The following is a 16,917-nucleotide window of genomic DNA, read 5'->3' as shown; positions in this document are numbered from 1 at the left end:
ATCTTCTCAAAAAAATTAAAAAATAAAAATAAAAGCATCAACTGCTCCTTTCAAAAGATGAGCAGAAATTGGCAGTATAGTTATCCAAACTATTCTGTATATATACGTAAATATATCTTTTTCCCTTCTAGGTATTTTTCCAAAACATGATTTTTTTTTTTACTGTTATATTTGTTAGAAAAAGATCTAGCAGCAGATGTTATAATTACTGTGATTCTTAAGCAGTGTTTAAAAGAAATGATCTTTCAGGGTATCTGCAATTGCTGTGTGACGTGGAAGTGTCTTTGCTGTCTTCTAGAGTCCTATTTGTGTACCTTGTTACATTTGTAAGTGAAGGAAATGCTAAATTTCTATGAGATGTGTGAGGATGTGGGTGTCACTTGTGCCCAGTGAAGGTGGGTGTGCTAGGTTCAGGATCACTTCTTTTTTTTCTTCCCAACACCCTGGAAGGAAGCAGAGGAGCAGGCCCGGGTCCTGGCCAGTACAGGACAGGGCCACGTCTCTGCGTGTGTCTGGTCTCAGTGTCCTGACTCTTCACTGGTTCACCACTGGCTCCCTTGCCACCAAGTGGACACGGAGCAGCCTGTGCCAGGGGTCTGGGGCAGTGGAGTTTTGCAACCTGCGCTGCTTTGTGGGCCAGTGTGACATACGGGAAGGGGTGGGGGTGGGGGGTGATGTGCAAAGGTGTCCCGAGCCTTCCCTGTGTGAGCAAGCAGGGGCTTCTAACCTGTGCTTACATAGGCCTGGTGGCCCTGGTTCCCACTGAGCCCAGCACTGGTTCCCACTGAGCTAGTTCCTGCTGAAGGTAGAAGAGGGAGCAGCCTATTGTGGGGAGAACAAAGACCAGGCCCTGAGAAAGGCAGATTCCTTGGCAGGTTTAGTTCACTCTTTTGCTCAAAAAAACCTGTTTAGTGTTACTAGTTGTAGAGATTACATGATCTGATTCCAGCCCTAGGGAGTGGTTGCCTGCTGGAGGATGTCTGATGGGAGAGATGCCCCATGCAGCCTGCCTACTGATAGAGCCAGGGTAGCATGTAGTCCCCGGCCCTGGCAGGCTCTTCCCGAAAGGCTAGCTGCGCAGTGTGTCAGGAAGCTCTTCTCACAGCTCCCAGCCCTCAAGCCCTTGGGCTTGGGCCTCCTGGCTTCTCTGCTTCTCAGGGCTTAGGGTTTGCTGCAGCTAAATTCCCAGGCTGTTCATAACTGGATCTGAACCACACAGGCCTGCCAGGCTCACCAGTGTATCCCTGAGGCTCTGCGGGAGCTTGGATCCCTGTGGAGTCTGAGGGCGAGGGGAACCCTTTCCCAGGAAGGGACCTGAGCTGGCTGCTGAACAGTGTGATTTCTAAGCAGCCCAGCATACAGGGCTTTCTGCCCAGCTGCCTTCAGGACTCCTAGGCAGAGCATCCCCTCAGGCTCTCGGGGGCTGAGCTTTGAGCCTGAGATGCTAGCTTATTGCCATGGGACACTGGCAGGAGGGAGCCTGCAGCCTGAGCCTGACCTGTAGCCTTCTGGCTCCTCCAGGAGTGGCCTGCAGTGCCATCCTCATGTACACATTCTGCACTGACTGCTGGCTCATCGCTGTGCTCTACTTCACCTGGCTGGCCTTTGACTGGGACACGCCCAAGAAAGGTGAGCAGCCCTAGTGGGGCTTTCCTGTCCGTGAGGGGTTGCATGGCAGTCGGTCACATGATGGGAGGGACACAAGGGGAGGGACACAAGGGAAGGGGCGGGTGGGAGGGGCTGAGGCACTAAGTGGGCTGAGAGTTTCCTACCCCAGAGCTGCACACTAACTCTCTGGGAGGCCTTGCCCAAGTGTCCCCCAGCCCTACTTCTTCCCAACACTGTCTTTTGTTCCCTGGAAGGTGGCAGGAGATCACAATGGGTACGAAACTGGGCTGTGTGGCGCTACTTTCGAGACTACTTTCCCATCCAGGTAAAGATGTTTGTTGTGATTTGGGGAGGACAGGATGGGTGGAGCCCAGGCCTGGTCCTTCCCATGTGTGTGAGTTGAACTGTGTGGGAATCTCCCACTAGAAGCAATCCATACTATACCTTCCATTGTGCAGAATTTGATAACACAATCCCACAAACTGGATAAGGGAAGAGTTATGACTTAGGGGAAAATAGGAGTCTTTCAGCCTTAATGGGAAACAGTTGCTGCGTCAGTTCACATTTAGCTCTGAGATTCCCTGCAGCTGAGGCAAAAAAGAAGCATAGTCACTGCTTCTTGTTTGGGGAAAGGAAAAAAAGACCAAAAACTTACTAGTTCTTCTGAAACAAGATTTGTTTTAATCTTAGGATCTAAAGATTGTTCGTTTACTGAGAACCCCAGTGATGTAAGGAGCAGATATAAAAGCATATATTATGGTCATTGTTTATCAGAATATTAAGGATATAACCTAAAATGGAGGTGATTTATCAAGAGCAACATTATAGTAGTCTGAGTTTGTCTGGCCTGAACCAGGGATAGAAGGAAAGCAGTAGGTGTGAAGGGCTTTGTTTCCCTCCGGAGATCTTACAGAAAAATCAACTCTCAGCCAGTTGCTGGGGCCATGGTCATGAGGTTAAGGGCCTGGGCCATTTGCTGAGTAGTGGAAGAAGGTCAGGTGCCAGGGGCTGAAGGGGCTGGGGAAAGCTCCAGGAAGGGTGTGCGAGAGCTGCGTTTCCTAGAGGTGGGGAGACAGAGCGTAGGCCTGAGCTGGAGAAGAAGCTGGGGGAGAGAAGCTGGTGAGGAGAAAGGAGAGGGGGAATCCCTCTCAATGTGACTTTTAAGCCTCACTGCACCAGGAAAGGCAGGCTTTCCCTTCACCCCTTTCTTCAGAAGAGATACCCGAGAGCCAGAAAGTGCCAGGCTGCACGAAGCCGGTGAGCAGTTGGCTGCGATTTCCATTGCTGTCCTGTCCCAAAGCAGAGCTCTTCCCACCACAGCACCCTGCCTCAGGGCAGGACATCAGTGAGAGTTAGCTGGGCCAGTGCTTCCTACAGGCTGGGAGGATGAAGACAGGGACAGTTTACATGGCTGAGGGGGCAGGGGGACACTGTTCCCTCCAGGACATTCACCCCCTTAAGAAGCAGGGATGGACTGAGATGATTGCTGGGTTTTCTGCCTGCGTACCACTGGCTGCTCCAGGGTCCCCACCTGTTGTTCTGAGCCCTGATCTTCCCTGGGGCAGACCCCAAGTGCCTGAGAGGAGCAGCAGTGGTTCCATCTGACCCCTGCCTGGGCTGGCACTGGGCTGGCTGCTGAGGCAGAGCCATGGCCCTCATGCATGTGGGCTGTGCTGCAAGATTGCAGGTTAATTGTAGCAGAATCCTGAAGGTTTCCCCAAGGAGAAAGACTTGTCCAGCTGGCTCACTTAGTACCTAGCTGGGCACACCCTAGCTCCTGCTTCCGCCCAGCAAAGGGCAGGGAGCCAAAGAGGGAGGCAAAGTGTGAGTATGAAAGTGTCTTGTGTGTGGTACAGAGTGGTAGCGTTTGCTGGTATGAGTCAGCCACCCGGACGTGCTGGCCTGCTGCCTGGACCAGGTAGCCTAGTATCCCAGCCTTGCTCCATATCATGAGGTCTTTTGGGGGCAGCCCAGGGCCAGCTTTTCTGCCCACCCACTGCCCTTGCCAGGGCTGTCCTGCCCCTTGAGGTCAGGGTTCCCTTCCCTTCCTTGCCTGACCCCCACTTCTCAGATTGCAAACAATTAGAGACTGTTGTTGCTGGAAGGCTCTTGCATCATAGGACCAACGTTTTCCTCTTAGAAGTGAGGACACTGAGTCCTAAAGAGGGCCAAGGACTTGCCCAGGTGGTACACTAGGTCTGTGGCAATAGAAATCCTGGCATTCAGTCTTCCCAAATCTGGACCCTGATTAGTTCTTCGTGATTTCCTACTGCCTGTTTCTCTGCAAGATTTCATCACCACATGTCCTACTTGCTGGGCTTTCTTCTCCCCACTTTGCTGGAGACTGGGCCCTTAGTTCCTGCTCTGTCACTCCTTCTACTGACCTGCCAGTTTCTCCCTGTCCAGTGCTGGGCTCTGTGCCGGCCTGGGGACACAGAAAGATCAGCCATAGCCCCTGCTGTTGGACTCATTGTCTAATGAATGTTGCTTGACTTTGTCACTTTCCACATGGACTCCCTCAAACTCACCAAGTATCATTTCCATCTGCAAAATTGAACTGTCATATGATAGGATTATATTACATATTATATATTATGTATATAAATTATGTGTTATTATATAGGTTACAGAGTATATTAATGTTAATTAAATATCATACTATAGAATTACAGTTGAGATGACCAACTGTGGAATGTGTTCTGTGGCCTTTCCCTTTCCCACCCCAAGGACCAGGCCTGGTGTTCTCTCTTGTCACTGTGGCCTTATCTTGAGGAAGCTTTCTGGTGACTGTGGTCCCTCCCCCCAGAACAGGATGAGCTGTTGACCGTTGATCAGACCCGAGATAGGCAGGTGTCCTTCACCTGATCTCCACTGTCCCAAAGGAACCCAAACAAGCCCTGCATCCTTGTCACGTCTCAGTTCCGAGACTCAGCTGGGAGTTGAAGCTGCAGGGCAGGTGTATGCTGGACACCAGGGCCAAAGCCAAGCTAGGGCCTCGCATGCGGGAATGTTGGGCCACCACCTGTGGCCATGCTGGAGTCTCATCTGCTCCTGGGGACTTTGGGTTCCCCTCCACAGGGAGAGAAATTGGCTTTGTTGATTAACGTCAGGTCTGGCACTCTGTAGGGTTGTGTGTGACCCTCCTGTCCCACCTCCTTTCCCTGTTCTCCTGCCACTGATTATGTATGTGGATCTCCAGTCTCCTCCTACCCACTTCCCCTCACTCCCTCTTGGTGAGCTCTGCTTTTTGACACCAGAGAAGCCCAGCTAGTCCAGAGATTGTCTCTTCTCCTCGCAGAAGTGAGACTCAAGCGTCAGCAGCAGCCACCAGGACTACTGGCTACTGGGAAGAAGAGTAGACAATGTCCTGTGTAACCTCTCTGGGTATAGACAGGACCTTTGGAAAAGAGACTAAAAAGGCCTCTGATCTTAGACTCATCCATCTGCCTAGCTGCCTCATTTCATAGATGGGCAGGATGAGGCCCAGAGAGGGTAGACTATGCCAAGATCACAAAGTCCATAGCAGGCCCAGTATAGGAGCCAGAATTACCTGCCCCAGGGCCATGTTCTTACCGTCCTGTTCCTACACTCCCCTGTTACCATGCCCTGCTGTGTAAGCCTGGGCAAATCTGTGTCTTCTCTGGGCCTGAATGTCTTCCTCTGTATGGGGCTGGCATAGGGCAAGCACATCTGAGCACCTTTCCTGGCCTCGAAGGCACAGTGTGAGGAGTGCCCTGCCAGGAATGTGTCCTGGGCTCATGTTGGCCAGCAGGCCTGTCTTGGGCACCCTGTTTGCCTGGTGCTTTGCCATGAGAAACAGTCAGGGGACATGAGAGCCTTCAGCAGCCGTGTCCTTTCTCTTCCTCTCCAGAATGGACATTCTGTCCAGCGCTGGAGGGAGGGGATCATGACATGAGGGCAGATCAAAGCTGTATGGGGTGCTCCATTCTTCTGGGTATTGAAGCACCATGCCCAGAGACCTCACTTAACCTTACATCCCATCAGAGCCATGGGGAAAAAGGAAATGATTTAGGAGCCAGCTAGGCTCCTGCTGGCTGACACATCACCATCACAGTGGAAAAGTGTGGCTTTGTGCAGCTGCGTGTCCTTGGGCAGATATGGGGAGGATTTTCCTGACCTCCTTAGAGGAAACAACAGCTCCTTTCTCTAGACCCTGTCTCCACCTTGCCACCCAAGGAGTGCCTGGTTCTTGAGGCCTCTACCATCCATCCTTTGCCTTGGGCTCCAGGTTGTCGGGACCCTGGGTTTGGCTAGCAGCTCAGGGGCACATTTCCAGCGTGGACCTGGCCACCTCGGGTCAATACTCCCCCAGTGCTTGCCTCTGCTGTGAAAACTGGGCCAAGTCTTTTGAGTCCTTGCTTCACTGGGAGCCAACAAGGTGGGCAGGAACCTGGCACGGCAGTCTTGTGCAGCTGTGGTGAACCCGGACTCCATGTAGAGCCCCAACATCCTCTTGCCAGCGATTAGCCTGGTGCCGCTGCCCAGTTATTGCTGAGCAGCTGGGAGCTTGGTAGGTTTTCAAGCAGCTTTAATCTGCTTGCCGAAGGCGCAGTGAGACAGAGAGTGTTACTGTCCCACACAACAGGAGTGATGTTAGGGACTGTTGCTCATATACTGGCGGCTCCAGAACTGGAAATGATGCCAGCCATCCCTGTTTCATCCCCTTCAGGTCCCATCACCTGAAGATTTGGGTTTTTGTTCTCTGAAACCATCACTAGCACTCCCAGTCCCCAAACTGAGCTCAGCCAGGAGGTCCCCAAATCTGGAGTCATGGAAAATTCGGGCTTTTGATGTTCTGCCAGTAGCTAAGGACCCTGCGTCCAGCTGGCATGAGTGCAGGACGGGGACACTGTTTAGTACTCAGGTGAAAATGTTGACAGTGTCACCTCCCCAGGAAGGGCAGCCAAAAAGACCAACATGTTAATAGCTCTCATAGCCTTTGACTCAGGAGTCCTATTTCTGGAAGTTTCTCTCATGAAAGCCATCAGATATGTGGACAGAGGTAAGGTATTTACTGATGTATTGTTTCTAAGAGGATAAATCTGGACACCCACAATGTCCTTCAGTTAGAGGCTGAGTCAGTGCTGTTACCTGTAGCATAGCTGGGCCATAAAAGAAGAACGCAGCCCTGAGCAGCTGTGGAGGCGGGTGCTATAATAGGGATAAATACCGGGGATTGGTTTGGTAGAAAAAGATGCAAAATGGTGTCAGCTCCGTAGGTTCAAGTTTGCATTTCTTGAAAAAAGCCACATGTGTGCTTAAGTAGGAAGAAGACCCAGTGCATCAGAGGGGCTTAGCTGGATGGAGGTGTAGCATGTGCTTTTGATTTTCTTTGAATTTTCCTAAAATTAAAAAATTCTCTATGAATATTCATTATTTTTCTAATTAGAAAAAAGTGATATTTTAAGAACAAAACACGCATATCTGTCTCTCAATACCCTCCGCCCTCATCACGTGCCTTGTAATGGGCAGTTGGTGTCTCGGGATGGTGGCTGGTGGCTCATGGTTTAGGGACATCCCAACCTCAGGCCGGGTGTTGGGCCTGAGGGAGCCAGTCCACTTTGGAGCATCCCAGGATGGCTTGCTGGTCAACCACAGGTCAGACCTTGGGCTATTCCATCACTACTACTCACCCCCACCCCCGGCTAGCTAGCACAAGGGCCAATGTCTCCTCTGTGCTGCCCCCAAACTTGAGCTGCTGGGCAGGAAGTTTCTGTTTAGGCCAACAGCACTGGCCTTGCCTGGGCCAGAGGAGTAGGAGATGGGCTGCACAGTTTCTTGTGATTCCTTGCACAAGCTGTTGGAATAGCGGCCAGATGATCCCTACCTCCAAGGAGCTCCTTGTATGAGATTGAGAGTAGAGATAGCACCCAGCTTGCCAAACCTGGCTAAGGATCGTGCACTTTACTCTTGTAGAGTCTGGATACCCCTCTTTAGTTGAGTGTGACAAGTTGGATTTGGGTTTAAGAGCAATCAATCACTCTGGCTGTGGAGAGGAAGACAGGCTCAGAGGGGTGGAGGGCAGGAGGCTGGGTGAGTGTGAATAAGTGGACCAGGTGTATGTTCGGCTGGGAGGAAGGAGATGAGAGAGAAAGGCTCCCTGTCCCAGGAACTCACATTTCAAATGGTAGCTGCCAAGTGCTGGCACTGCGGCCTCAGTCAAGACAATCTAGGGTCAGCAGGGAAGAGTCTCTGCAGTCCTTTGGGCCCACAGAATCCCGGGGGCAGGACACAGCCACCTTCAAGCATGCCCTAGCATCCCTTTCCTGGCTAGCAGCTCTGACCCAAGGCTTTCCTTACAGCTGGTGAAGACGCACAACTTGCCAACCACCAGGAACTATATCTTTGGCTACCATCCCCATGGCATCATGGGCCTAGGTGCCTTCTGCAACTTCAGCACAGAAGCTACAGAAGTGAGCAAGAAGTTCCCCGGCATAAGGCCCTACCTGGCCACGCTGGCTGGCAACTTCCGGATGCCTGTGCTGCGGGAATACCTGATGTCCGGAGGTGAGAGTCCACCCCTGGCTGCCCTCTGGACAATGTCTTCAAGGATAGAACCTTCCCACTGGATAGAGCAACACAGAGAACTTCCGTGCCATTTCCCGTGCTGGTCCTGTGCAGCCTGGTGCCACCTGTTAAAGTCTTTGGGTTAGGGCTGAGGCCGGTTCACATGGTCTCCAGGATTCAGCTTGCATAACACCTCAGCTAGGAGCGATTCCTGACCGTGCTTGCTGGCTTTCACATTGCCTGCTGCCACCCTCAGGACTGTGGAGGGCACCGCATTGTCAGCTGTCCACCGACTCGCCGGAATCCCCGGCACCTGGTACCAACCTGACAAAGTTAGGACCTCGAGGAGTGTTTACTGAATAAGAATTCCCCAATCTTGTGTCACTGTCCCCATTTTACAAATAAGCAAGCAGAGGCTCACAGACATGAATAGCTTATCCTGGGTCATACAGCTTCTGCGTGGGTGGCGTAGGCCTGGGACTGTTACAGTTTTCTGGTTTATGTTCGACCGAGTGCAGAGGGTAGGCAGTGCATCCACAAGCACCGCTGACTGTGTCTCCCTCTCCCCCAGGCATCTGCCCTGTCAACCGGGACACCATAGACTATTTGCTGTCGAAGAATGGGAGTGGCAACGCTATCATCATCGTAGTGGGGGGTGCAGCCGAGTCCCTGAGCTCCATGCCTGGCAAGAACGCAGTTACTTTGAAGAACCGCAAAGGCTTTGTGAAACTGGCCCTGCGCCATGGGTAATGCTTCCTACACGCCCTCATACATGCCACTCCGGTGCTGTCCTCAGCCCAGGGCAGAGCCCAGGCCCCAGGAAGGCATGGGTAGGGGTGTGGGAGCCTGGACTATGCTGTAGGCCGAGTTTGCCCAAGGGTAGGCAGATGTCTGAGGAGAGAAAAGATGTGGCCTGGGACCTCTGGGCCCTTACAGGGACACTGAGAAGCCAGGTTGACCTCCAGGACTTGAGCCATCCGGGGCCAAAATGCACCATATTGCTAGGAGAGCAGGGGCTCAGGAGGAGGGTGGTATGGTTGGGAACATGGGGGAAGGCTTATTGGACGGTGATCCTGGGGCCAAGGAGAGAGGAACTGGGCAGCTCGGATCTCTGCGACCATTTCTAGAAAACTAGAAACACATCTTGTGTTACCATCTGTCTAGCAGATCCAGTTTTATAAACTCACTGCTTATCCCCGTTGATTCCCCAGCAACCCAGAAGATGAGACTGAGAGTCTATTTCCCACGGGAGAAGACTGGGTGACTAGTTAGGGACACATTCTGAGGTGCAGAGCCAAGATGCTTATACACAAGGCCCACTGCTTTCCTCCTAGATGGGCCTCTAAGCAGGTTGGGGAGGGCAGCCCTGCAGAGGTGCTGAGGCCAGAGCAACAGGTATGGGATGCAGTTACACACAAGCTGGGGAGGGTATGAGGCCAGCCTGTCAGCCTGGATACATCCTCGAGTGTGCTTGGAGACAGTAGCTCTCCCCCCCGTCCACTCAGGACACCAATCAGGCCTGACCAGACTGTTCTTTAGAGCCCAGCCAAGACCTAGCCCTTAGACCTGTCAAATCCAACCTAGTCCCTGCTTTCAGGGAAGTAGTGGGCTCAGACAGGGACAACACAGTATGCCAAGGCTGTGGCGTCTGCCAGGGCATAGTGCAGCCTGGAGCATGAAGGCCTTCCCAGGGGAAGCAGGGCCTTGCAGGATGAGGGCAAACACAGCCTCCCAGAATAGGTACTCCCCAGTCACAAGCAGGAGGCAGGAGGCCCCTCACAATCTGGGTGTGAAGGGACATGAGGCTCTGGTCTGCCCCAAGAGCTAGGGGGCAGCTCAGTTGGTGCCAGTGCCTTTAGAGCTGGTAGTGGGAACTGAAGCCAGTGACTAGGGGAATGACAGATCCGGGCCTCTCCCTTCCAGAGCCGACCTAGTTCCCATCTACTCCTTTGGGGAGAATGAGGTGTACAAGCAGGTGATCTTTGAGGAGGGCTCCTGGGGCCGGTGGGTGCAGAAGAAGTTCCAGAAGTACATCGGCTTTGCCCCATGCATCTTCCATGGCCGGGGCCTCTTCTCCTCCGACACCTGGGGGCTGGTGCCCTACTCCAAGCCCATCACCACTGTTGGTGAGTCCCAGCCTGCGCAGAGGCCTGTCCTGAGCATGTTGGATCCCAGTGTGGGCCATCAAGCCCTGATGGCTGTGCTGTTCGCCATGAGGCCCTGATGGCTGGATGCTGGTGGGAGGCACCATGGGGTGGGGTGTGGGGTGAGGAAACAAGACTCCCCAGGAGCAGGGGGAGGGCTGCTGGGAAGCTGTTACAGTAGACCACTGAGGCTGTGGTTGGGATGTCTGGGTGCTCTGGTGGGTCACGGTGGACCCCACTGAGGAAGTGGCTGGCACTGTTCCTGATAGGAATTACCCAGCAAAAGAAGAGCAGAAGAGAGCTGTCAGAAACAGAAGCCAAGTTGCAGAAGCAAGATGGGATAGATTTTTGAGGAACAAAGGAAAGAATACAGATAGTGCATAGACCTACATGTGTGGCCCTCGGCTGTGTTGTTTTGCATATCTTTGGGACAATTCAAAAGACTGCAAAGAATTAACTAACGTGAGTGGTAAAGGTCACCAGCCAGAGATCTCGCAAGAGCATGTGGCCCTGGGTGGTGGATTTAAAAAACCAAAGGTCACACACATACTTTGTGTTATCAGAAGCAGGCAGTTGCTTTGCTTTTAGAGAACAAGCAGATAGCAGGGCAGCAGGAGCTCTTCCCTGCGCAGGTGCCGCTGGAGAGGATGGGGTCCTGTGGACAGTGACATTTTGAGAATGGAAAGCTGCCGGAGTGTGTTTGGAAGAGCAGCTTCAGATTTGGACTCTAAAGTAGATTCTGGGAGCTGGGCATGGTACCACAGGCCTATAATCCCAGCCCTCTGAGAAGCTGAGGCAGAAGAACCACCAGTTTGCATGTTGAAGCCCAACGTGGCCAACTTAATGAGACTATCCCAAAACAAAGCTGGGCATGGTGGCACACACCTGTAATCCCAGCACCCGGGAGGCTGAGGCAGGAGGATTACCTCAAGTTAAAGGCCAGCCTGAGCTATATAGTGAGGCCTTCTCTCATAAAACCACAAAATAGAAGTCTGTTAATGTAATTAGGTTGGAACATCCCCAGTACCAACAAATAAGTAAATAAAAATAAGTGACACCTAGGGTTTCTGGTAGGAAATATGTTAGAATGGGCAAGACGGAGGCGTTGAGGTCAGACCGTAGGCTTTTGTAGAGGCCAGTGTCTTGGCCTGAGGGTAAACAGTGGCCATGGAAGAGAGGTGCATGGATTTGGGAGAAATACCTGAAGTAGTACTGGCAGGGCTAAGAGAAGAACTGGGGTTGGGGGCAGTGCACACTGGCTAGGAGTGTCGGTCTCCTTTCCCCTTCTTTCCCTCACCACGCTTCATACCCTTTTTGGAATCCCTAGGAAAGCCCTCTGAGGTGTGGCAGGTGAGGACAATGAGGCTTACTGAGTTGTCCCATGAGTTTCACAGAAACATCTTGTAGGCTGCAAAGGGCTGTTTCACTGCAGCTGAGAGGCTTTGTGACCACGAGCAGTTTCCTTCCCACGTCCTGGCATTGTCTTCTCATCTATGAGAGGGAACAGCCTGAGAGGGAGTCTGGGCACATGGTTGCCACAGAGCCACCACCATAGCATCCTGGGTGCTCGGGAAGCGGGTGCCCCCCAACGATGGCTAACCAGATGCCCCTGTCCCTCCCTGCAGTGGGTGAGCCCATCACCATCCCCAAGGTGGAGCACCCGAGCCAGCAGGACATTGACCTGTACCACGCCATGTACATGGATGCCCTGGTGAAGCTCTTTGACAAGCACAAGACCAAGTTTGGCCTGCCGGAGACCGAAGTCCTGGAGGTGAACTGATCCAGCCCTTGGAAGGAACCAGCTGCAAAGTGTTTTCTACCGAGTTCTCAAGTGCTTTTTGTTCTGTAAATTTGGAAGCGTCATGGGTGTCTGTGGGTTATTTAAAAGAAATTATAATTTGTTAAACCATTACAATGTTAGGTGTTTTTTAAGAAGGAGTAAGTCAATATTTTAAGCTTTTTCACTTCCAGTGTGTCCTGTTCTAGGTGGTGGCTAATATATCTGGGACTTTGTGGGTTTCTCAACCAAACCCCCTGGTTCCTCTCCTAAAATGACAGAGAAAACTCCGTTCTGTTAATTGGGGAAGGATGGCCATTAATAGTTCAGGCCTATTAGATGGTTCATCTTCGCTCCTAGGCATGAGAGGAAGAGGCCATTTCTAACAAACGCCTCTATCCCCACCACCCCATGCCCAGGGGAAGAGGTGGAGCGCACAGCTGTCCCCACTTTGGAAGGGCAGTGGCGAGCACCTGCAGTGGTCTAGCTCGAGTCTCCTCTCAGCCCCTGACCCTACCCTTAGTCTGTCAAATCTGAGCCTAGACCAGCTGCCTGTGACAATGTGCTGAGGACAGCACTGTCACAGAGATACCATCTCTCGAATCCTCCAGCCCTGTGTGCTGTTGGAGTAACTGACTCTGCTCAGGAAGCTGATGGCAGGAACTGCACAGACTCAGCCTTGTCCTAGAGCAGGTCCTTCCCTGCGGCCTGGGTTTGCACGGGCCACGCCTTGAGTCTGGTGTAAGGGAAGGTCCCTCTTCTGTCCACAGAAGGGCCTGGCCGTGTGCATAGCACACTGGGTCCAGGACAGGAGGTCCTGAACACAGGCCTCATATTTGTGCCTTCCTGAGGGGCTTGGAGCTAGCGAGGCATCCCAGCCCCTCCTCTGTGTGTTTTCTCTCCATGAGATCATTGTACCATGTCAGACTTTTGTATATTCCTAGATAAATAAACGGACAAAAGAACCCACTGTGCCTGGTCTCTGGGCTTCATCTGCACCCTGCCACGACACTGGGGGTGGCCAGGCACCCGCTGGGCTGCCTGCTGCACCCTCTGGTACGCTTGTTGTCAATGGCTGTGGAACAAATTACTTCAAAACATGGTGGCTTCAAACATTTTGCTCTCACAGTCTGCAGAGTTGAGAATTGAGGCTTGGCTGGATCCTGTACTCGGGGTGTCCACCAAGGCCACAGTCCTCTCAGGTCCAAGGCAAGGCCTCTCCTATGGCTGATGGCAGGGTTCACTTCCTCACTGGCCGTGAACTGGAGACTGCTCCCGGTCCCTCACTGCGTGCATCTTTCCATAGTGTGGCCCAGGTTTCAGCTGCTTTGTCACAGTGAGCAAGAAAAGCCAGTACGCAAAGCGGGGAGCATGTACGTGCGGAGTGGGAGGGTGTGTGCAGGTCGGAAGCACAGTCCTTTATAACCGAAGTGAGCAGAGTTGCCACATTCTGTCCATTAGATGTGAGTCGCAAGGTCCAGCTCACACTTGAGTGATCGTAGGAGGAGGGAAACACTGAGAGACCACCCACTGTCCTGCTGGGAAGCCCCAGAATGACTGCGGTTGCAGAGTCCCTAAGTCACCAAAACCTTGTTCCCTGCCTGTGATCTTGGCTATGGCAAACAGGAAGGAGATCTGACCTGCTGTCCCCCTAAGTACTTCCAAGGTCTCATAGGATGCCGCCTCTGTTCTAAATATAAGCACCTGGGACCGTTTCCCAGCTGAGACCAGAGGGGTCCTCCCAAGCCCGCTCCTGTGGGATGCTCCTCTTTTCTATGCCAGTCTGCTGCCTCTGTGTTAGAAGCAAGCTGTGAATGGGCTGCAGTAACAGACAACTGAAGACAGCTGAGGACGCCTGGGGTGGTCAGGGCTGCGACACGAGCACCTGTGGCCCCAGCGAGGTGCCTCACTGAAAATGAGTATGTGAGCTGGTCCTTGAGCGGCCATTGGAGGTATGCCAGGAAGGGAGGAGGCGAAGGGTGTGCTGCAGGGGCTGCTCGGCACTCGGGTGAAGGGGTGCTGTGTGACAGGCTGGGCTCACAGTGCGGCGGGGTGTTGGTTGGCTTCTTTCAGAGAGTTTCTGGGTGGCCAGGAGGCCAGAGTGGTGGGGAAGCCCGTGGAGAGGTCAGCAGAGGCTGGATGCCTAGTGCCAGACAGGCCTCGGGCCATGCTCGGGACAGAGGACAGCCATGTAGGAGGGAGGCCAGACCTGTCCTGTCCCCTTATGCCCTAGCCTGAGGCTGACCTGACGCTGGCTTATAACTTAAGCCGAGCCCTAGCTCTAACCTAAGCCACCCCTAAGATAGAGGCTGCTATTCTCAGGATGTGAATTGTGAATGGTTACTGTGTCCTACGGGGTGCAGCCATCTCTGCCAGAGGAGAGCACCCACAATAACTGGCTCCCAGATCCCAGCAGAATCCCCTTGCCCAGGGCAGTGATATCTATCCACAGCCTGTCCAGAGCAGGGGACAGGCCAGCCTGCTCCAATGCTGAGCGACTCCAGGTAGAGGCTGTGAATGTTGCCTCAGGACTTCCAACCTTGGGAAGGTTTTGTCCTGGGCCATGGTGTTGGAGGGGCGGGAGGTCCAACCTGAAAATTGCTGTTTCCGTGATTCTGTCTGTGGCTCCCACAAAGACCACGAGGGGGCGCTAAGGATAGGTCTAAGGCAAATGTTGCTGGCTTCCTGCGCTCCTCTCATCTCGCCCTTTATTCAGCCTCTACCTTGGGCTAGCAGCTAGAGGCAGTCAAATCAAGGATTCACAGATGCTTGGGACTAGTCAGGAATTTCAGTCATCCACCTAGAGTAAATACTGCAAGCCTGGACAACGGCACAGAGGGCCTGAGGACTTGGGTCTCACTCACAGCAAATCATGTCCTGCACGCTTCCTCCTGATAAGGCAGCAGGGGTTTCCAAGTGGAATGCCCATTGTTCCTAGGTGTTTGAACATAATTCAGGAGGCAGGACTGTGCTCTTTGTCACCTGCTCTGCTGTTTGGCTCTAGTCGCCAGTGCCGCCTTCCCAGCAGCTGAACCGGCCATTTCATCACACTGGACGCTGCTTCCTCCTGTTCTCTAGCGCCTGCCTGTTTCTGCTCCTGCTGAAGTCTCTCAAAGCAGCCCCTCCTTTCTCATTCCTGAAAACATGCACTAACCAGTGTGGGCTCCTGCCCAAGATCCTGCGCATGCCACCTGCGTTATCATATCCCTTAAGCTCAGTGAGCCTCAGCTTCTGCATCTGTAAATGGGCACAATCTGTTCCTGAATAACTTAGATAACAGGTATCTAAATATGTTGTATGTAAATTTAAAACATTCATCCCAGGGCTTGGCCCACAGCCCTCACTGGAAGCAGTTCTGATTGTCCCCCTGACCTGCTGTCCCAGACCTAACAGACAGCTCCTGTTTCCAGGCTTCCTCCCAGGAGCTCACTATTCTTGCAGCTGGCAAAACTGCCTTCCTTTTAGTTTTTATTTTTGAGATTATAATTTATATACCATGAGAGTATCCCCATTTTGAAAAGCATACCCTTGTCTCAGGGTGCCCCTGGGGCAGGGCTGGCACAGCATGCCTCGGATAGAACCCAAGTCACTGTGCCTGCCTAAGCAGGCGCTTTAATCTGCTGAGCTGTTTGGCTGGACCAAAAGGTTTTTAATTTGATGCAACCAAATTTATTTTTTTGTTGTTAGGTATACTTTTTGTGTTCTAAGAAAACCTAACCTCATTCTAAGTCTCAGATACAGACATGCCTCTTTACATGACCAAATTCTGTTTCCGCATCTAGATTGTTAAAGAAACTGGTCACCTAACCAGGAATTATATATACTGTACTTATTTCCACTTTGAAAGACTTTAGTTTTCAGGTCTTACATTTAGATCTCCAGATTATGCTGTTAATTTTTTCATGTGGCTGAGGCATGGTCCAACTATTATAGGTAGCCAGATTAGATAGAAATATTGATAGGCAGTCAGACAGGGCAAGGCCCTTGAAGGAAACAGCACAAAAGACAAGTTATCTTGCAACTGTAGGAGGGACGGATGCTCCTGCTGTGAGCCAGACCTAAAAGACCTAAAGGCCAAACAAATGCTAAACCAGTAGCACCTGGGATTGATATTCTAAATAGGTATCAATCACCTGGAAAGACCCAAGTGAGTCACTAGCCCAACCCCCAACAGAAAGAGACCCTAGCCCACATTCCAACCCCCAACAGGAAAAGATCCTGTCCCATACGTAATCCCATTGGTTGACCATAGTTTTGTCCCACCTCCTGCCCAACTAAGCGAGTTCCCATTCTCTCTACCTTAGCGTCACATGGTTTTACACTATAAAAGTCCCTGGAAGAGACAGCTTCCCAGGGGAACTACCCGCTCGGGCCCCCCTCCTGTCCCTCTCTTGGACAGGAGATTCTCTCAATAAATATATTCTGCTCATAACCTCCGTTTGTTCCTAAAATTCATTCTTCGGTTTTAGAGAACACAAACTCGTGCAGGTCAGGTCCAGAGATCGTTTTTCCCTACGTCATTTGGAGGTTCCCTATATCGTTTGGAGGTCACCCACCCGAGACCAGTTTTTCTCCCTGTATCACAACTACATTCTTTTTGCACATGGCTATCTAGTTGTCCAATTATTCCCACTTGTTAGAAAGATTAGTTTTTCCTCACTTAATTGTCTTGACACTCTTTTGACCATAAATGTGAAAGTTTATTTGTAGATTTCCAGTTCTGGAGATCTTTATTTCTCTAGTTATGCTGGCTCCACCACTCTTTTTTGTGGTGCTAAGTATTGAGCCTAGGGCCTCATGCACTCTAGGAGGGCTTTAGCCCTGAGCTACACCCCTAGGCCTGTCACAAGTCTTTTTCTT

At 52.0% G+C, this 16,917-nt stretch overlaps 1 protein-coding gene across 1 annotated transcript in view; it reads left to right on the top strand.

Moving 5' to 3' along the window:
- Dgat2 (diacylglycerol O-acyltransferase 2) overlaps nucleotides 1–13,027 on the top strand; it is a 30,108-nt gene extending 17,081 nt beyond the window's left edge. The window contains exons 3-8 of the mRNA XM_004632509.3: nucleotides 1,522–1,629; nucleotides 1,863–1,933; nucleotides 7,932–8,136; nucleotides 8,708–8,882; nucleotides 10,060–10,262; nucleotides 11,906–13,027. Coding sequence (XP_004632566.1) covers nucleotides 1,522–1,629; nucleotides 1,863–1,933; nucleotides 7,932–8,136; nucleotides 8,708–8,882; nucleotides 10,060–10,262; nucleotides 11,906–12,060 — 917 coding nt within the window. The 3' untranslated portion in view covers nucleotides 12,061–13,027. The remainder of the gene's footprint in view (nucleotides 1–1,521; nucleotides 1,630–1,862; nucleotides 1,934–7,931; nucleotides 8,137–8,707; nucleotides 8,883–10,059; nucleotides 10,263–11,905) is intronic.
- The last annotated feature ends 3,890 nt before the right edge of the window (nucleotides 13,028–16,917 follow it).

The sequence above is a fragment of the Octodon degus genome, unplaced genomic scaffold, assembly GCF_000260255.1.
Source record: "Octodon degus isolate 3935 unplaced genomic scaffold, OctDeg1.0 scaffold00049, whole genome shotgun sequence".
NCBI classification, from domain to species: Eukaryota; Metazoa; Chordata; class Mammalia; order Rodentia; family Octodontidae; genus Octodon; species Octodon degus.
This window is presented reverse-complemented; position numbering and strand designations above follow the sequence as displayed.